The sequence below is a fragment of the Nicotiana sylvestris genome, chromosome 1 (genome assembly GCF_000393655.2).
Source record: "Nicotiana sylvestris chromosome 1, ASM39365v2, whole genome shotgun sequence".
NCBI classification, from domain to species: domain Eukaryota; kingdom Viridiplantae; phylum Streptophyta; class Magnoliopsida; order Solanales; family Solanaceae; genus Nicotiana; species Nicotiana sylvestris.
The window spans coordinates 119917430-119922744 of record NC_091057.1 but is presented as its reverse complement, the minus strand read 5'-3'; the positions used below and the strand labels follow the sequence as shown (position 1 = coordinate 119922744).

The 5315-nt window shown below is 35.9% G+C and overlaps 1 protein-coding gene across 1 annotated transcript; it reads right to left on the bottom strand.

Moving 5' to 3' along the window:
* Positions 1 to 2954: 2954 nt before the first annotated feature.
* Positions 2955 to 4456, bottom strand: LOC104245888 (zinc-finger homeodomain protein 14-like). Its single transcript, XM_009801585.2, has 2 exons — positions 4158 to 4456; positions 2955 to 3510 (listed from the first exon to the last, which is right to left on the bottom strand). The coding sequence occupies exons 1-2, from the start codon at positions 4378 to 4380 to the stop codon at positions 3143 to 3145; spliced, it is 591 nt and encodes a 196-aa protein (XP_009799887.1). The 5' UTR covers positions 4381 to 4456; the 3' UTR covers positions 2955 to 3142.
* Positions 4457 to 5315: the final 859 nt, after the last annotated feature.

Sequence of the window (5315 nt, the reverse complement as noted above, 5' to 3'; positions counted from 1 at the left end):
GTAAATCAACAACTGAAGAAACCATTTTGTAGAGAGGGACCATAAAAATAACAAGAACAAACAAACACAGACTAAATTTCAATTCAGAACACAAACGATCGACACCATTCTTCAGAAAAAGGAAAAACAAAAAAGGGGTAGCTAGCCAGCCTATACTTTTATAAATGTCGAACCCTAGCTAGCTTAACACTTAAACTCCCCCCCCCCCCCCCCAAAAAAAAAAAACAAAGCCCACAAAACAACAACAATAACAACATAGACGTTCTTCTCCATGGGAGAAATAATTAAGAGTCGGAGTCAGAGTCAGAAGATGATTCATCGTTCTCCGACTCAGTACTGTTGCTAGTACCAGAACATGGTGATTGATCTCCCAGCTCACGTCTTGCAGTTAATGTTGTTGCTATTACCAGAAATTGATGATTCATCGTTTTGAGAACTTCTGCCCTATTACTCATCAAACGATCAATGGTATGATCTACTATTGGTTTTCGTCTGGCCTCGTTACTATTGGTCTCTTCCAGCTGTTTATTATTATTCTTCTTATCTTCTTCCTCTTTATTCTTCATATTTAACCATTCTAGCTCTTCTGTTAGAAGCCAAACCTTATCCTTCATTATTTCTGAAACTACATCCGAAGAAGAGACAGTACTTTTCCTCTTGCCACTCACAGCAGGAGACTTACTTCTCTGCTGCCGTGGTGGTAGTGGTGGTAGTTTTGCAAATGTCTTCGCTATTTCAGCATCCATTACTTCCTTACCTTTGACACTACCCCTTGTAGCCGACACAGGTGAGTGCACACACTGTAGATTGACTGAACCTGTAGAAATATTTTCAACTGCAGTAACCCTAAAGGATTCGGCTAGAGAGTTTGCATTGGCATTTGAAAATTCCATGTTCACGTCGGCTGCAGGAGCATCGGGTTGGGTGCGCGGTGGCGGTGGTGGTGGAGGGATGATTGTTGATGAAGGTGCGGTGAAAACAGGAGGAGAGTAGACAAGGCGAGTGTCATCATAAATCTGTATATGAGCAAAAGAACACAAATAATTAATTAGGCTTGAAACATGTTAGATAAGCTTAGAGTCCCTCTCTTTTGTGTAATTGATATAAAATTATAGGGCAAAGAAATTTAGTGCATATGACAAGCCTTTTGAAATTGTAATTAGGAAAACAAGAACTATTTTATAATCTTAAGTGTAATCTAGAGAAAAGTAATCCACCAAAATAGATGTAGAATTAGAAGGTAATTTTTTTTTTCCCAAAGTGAACGACTATTCATAAGGGAGAAAAAACCAACTTACTCAAAATGAAAAGATTAAAAAAAATCAAAAATGAAAGGAAGCATCATTTCATTTGAATGCAACTTAGCTAGTTTTAGTAGATACACCAAATCTTTTAATTTTCTACGCTAAACAAATAATGAAATTATTTTGGTGATAGATGCAAAATTTCTTCATAGTGAATAACAATTTATAGGAACAAAAAAAATACATCATTCATTTTAAAACAAAACCTGGTGTGATGCAACTGGTAGGAGGTTGCTGGTATCCAACCTACGATGGAAACTTCTAGAACAACCGCAAGTTTGACAGCACAAAGCTTCTGTGCTACCGGGAGGACCCCCGGGAGCAAAAGCTAGGCAGCCATCAGTGTCATAGGTCATGGCACCAGTTAAGCGACTGCGAATGCACTCACCATAAACCGCTGGACTAATCATAGGCCTATTGTTATTAGCCCTAGCAGCTTGATTAGCTCGGAGCATGTTGTTATTAGCCATTGATTAATACTAGCTAGTTTCTTTTAATGAAGAAGAAGAGAACTTGATTTTATTGAGAGATGTGATGAAACTTGAAGAAATGGGTACTCTTATATAGAAAGGATTTGTTGAGAGTCAAGGTGTTTATTGTCTTTTCCTTTTTACGGCTGGGGTGGGGCCAGGGGTAAAGATTATTAGGGATGAGATTATATTAGGGAATCTCTTATCACCATTTTCAAATTAATTGGTCATATTATTAAGGACATTGCATTGGGAAAAAAATTAACCTCTTATAAGACCGTTTGGTTCAGATATGAGATATCATATTATTTGGTTAGAACTTAATTAATTATTATTAGATCTAGTATACATTGAATATTGTCCTAAAATGGAGTATTTGAAGAGCAGATTTATATTAATTAGATTGTATTACTGTAATATCAAAAATTTGGAAGTTTCTTTGTGTTTATTAAATGTAAAAACACCTCATATTAGAACTGGTATTTCATACTTATCTCCAAAATCTAGCTGACTGACTTACACTTAAGCAGTGAAAAAAATGCCGTTGGTTAGGAATATTTATGATGAAATATAGTAAATTGAAACTCCATTATATTAAATCAATGGAGTAAACTTGAAAAAGAAAATAAAAAGAGAGAAAAAACTAATAACAAGTGATTAAGAAAGTTGTGTTGCGATACTATGAGTAACTAAAAATTAAATCATAAATAGTGTTGTTCTTTTTATTTTTCTATGGTATATATTTTGCAAATCCTGTGCCTATCCACATCCCTAGCTAATTCAAAATCAAATCAAGGTATATAGGAGTTAGGACTCAATCTTTCTTTCTCGTTTTTATTTTTCAACTATATAAATCTCCAAAATACTTTTACTTACAGACGATATATATAACACTTTAGAATGTCTATAATATTTTTCTTTTTCTGTTTGGATCATTTGACTATTCAGGCTAGTTAGGGATGTATTTTAGCAGTTATAATAACTCCTTTTAGATACTCAGTCATAGAAACATTATTTGTTTTTTAATGAAGATGCGGCAAACATTATTGTCGACCCCTCTCTAAGAGCATGAAAGGAAAAATAAAGTAAAGCATGTGTCGCTAAAAAAAGGAACTACCGTATAGCTCAATTCTGAATTTTTTTCCTATTTATTAAACCAAGTAATTAGGCATTTAAAGAATGGAACAACACAAAAAGTGATTTGAACAGGCAAACTAAGTAGTATTACAGTATTATGAGAAAAAAAGAAACAAAAGCTAATTAAACAAGTAGAACACATATGGTTTTCTCAAGAAAGAATCGGACTTGAGAGAATGAGAGTGATCAGATCGAAGTTTAATTTTAAGCAACTGATCCTTCTTTCTCTAGCTAGATGGTTTTTTTAGGACCAAATCTGCGTCTGTTGTTGTCAATCCAATTCTTCAAGAAATAGGGAGTGATTCCAATCTCTGCACAAAAGGTTTTCACTTCTTTATTGTACTTTGTCCACCTCCTCCACCCTATCTTCTCTGCAAAAGCCTTCACTCTTTCCTTTTGCTCTGAGTTAATCCTCTTTCTTTTGATGCTCATCTGCTCAACTACTTCTATCTCTCCTCCGCCCATCTCCGTCGTCTCCGCTCCCTGTGGTGGGGACGTGGCAGCAACGTTGTTGTTCTCGTCGTACTTTTGATGAGGATGAATTCTTGACCGTTGTTGAGATGTTGGGGTTGGTGGAACAACAATAACAAGGGAAGTACCTGATTGAAGAAATAATTAAATTAATAAACAAAAGCATATAGGTGCTCGTTTAAATAATTAGACAAGATAGTCACACAGTTTTAATATAGTGCTAGAGCAACTATCTCTACATTTAATTGGGTTTGAGTGTCGCCACCACCCATTTTTAAGAAGAATTTTCATGTACCTACGCTTGACTCATGACAAGGGAAGTACCTGCTGAAAAAAATTTAATTAAATCTAAAGAGTAGGGAAGTACCTTAGAAAAGATTATACGATGCGATAAATCATTTCTAACATTTTTTTAATATATGCGAATCTGATTTTCTTTTATGAGCCAAATATATGTTTTAATGGTGATACTGGAATCCAGTTAGATCTCTAACTAGCTATTCTGATACTCAAGCAAAATTATATGCCTATATCTCATCTAAAAATTTAAATGAAAATACGTTTATTTATTAATTTTTCACCTGTTGGTTTAGTGAGCTAAATCTGTCTACCCAAAAAAGTTATACAGCTAGTACCTTTTAAATGCAAAATTTAGTCTTTACTATGGGGGGAACATAATTTAAAGAGTAGCCTCAAGAAAAGGCATCTTGTTCAGTCAAATAAATAAAAACATGTTGTCTCGAAATATTTGGATTATTAGATGTGATGACCATACCATGCCTATGGTGAGTATTAGAGAGGATAGGAAGCTCCACCTCCATTTTTCTATGGAAGCTTCGATGGCAAAGGCAAGGCGCGCAGATCAAAGACTCTGGAGCACCATTTGGACAAAACTCACGACAACCATCAAGTGCATAGCCCATGGTACTTGCTGCATAATTATGCTTGCACTCATAGTACTTCTGCTTCACAAGAAAGTGTTTGCTGTTGGAAGCCATCAACAAGGAGGAAACTACAGTGAGAGAAGTGAAGATATATTGGATATATATAGCGGTGAGCGTTGAAGAGGGGAAAGTGAGTGTCGATAATATAAAGAGTGAAACAAGGAGAGAGGTGTCTGCTTATTGTGGCTGCATGGCTATTTGGGGTTTACTAGAACATTGCCATATGGAGTTTATTTATAAATATAATGACAATTAACTTGGATTTTATATATATAATATATGGATTTGGATTTTGGACTTGTTGAAGCCAAACGTGTGATGTAATTTATTGAAGCCCGAAATTTCCGTTTACGTGGTCTTTCTGTATTATTATCAACTAGTTTTATAGCTTTCCTTGCCAGATACGGAAGAAGGGAAAAAGAATTAAAGGAGGAAACAGAAGGAAAAAACATTGAATATTAGGGCAGTGATAGTATTGCCACATGAGAAGTTCAATCGTCGGAAAGTTATAATTGCATATAGGGAAACAAGTTTTGAATATCATTGACACTAAAAAAGTACGTCGTACTTTTGCTAAAAAAAACTCTCTCGCTAAGACAAAAAACTCTCTCCGTACACTTAGCCGTTATTTACAATAAACGGTAACTTTTAGACGATCTCCACCACGCACCGCCGCATGGCACCATTGTAAGATAGTTTGTTATTGGCAAGTTGAAAGTTGGATTCTTCCCACATCGGAAGAAAGAAGTTCCGTGCCTGTCATGTGAAACACTCCCGGGACCGACCTTACTCGTACCGTGTCTGTTAGCCTCGGAACTGATAATTATGAAATAGCACATAACAGGCACGAGATTGTCTCAACAAGCACGAGATTGTCTCAACAGGTACGAGACTAACTCAACAGGCACGAGTCTGACTCAACAGGCACGAGATTGTCTCAACAGGCACGAGACTGACTCAACAGGCACGAGATCCTAGAGTTAACTATT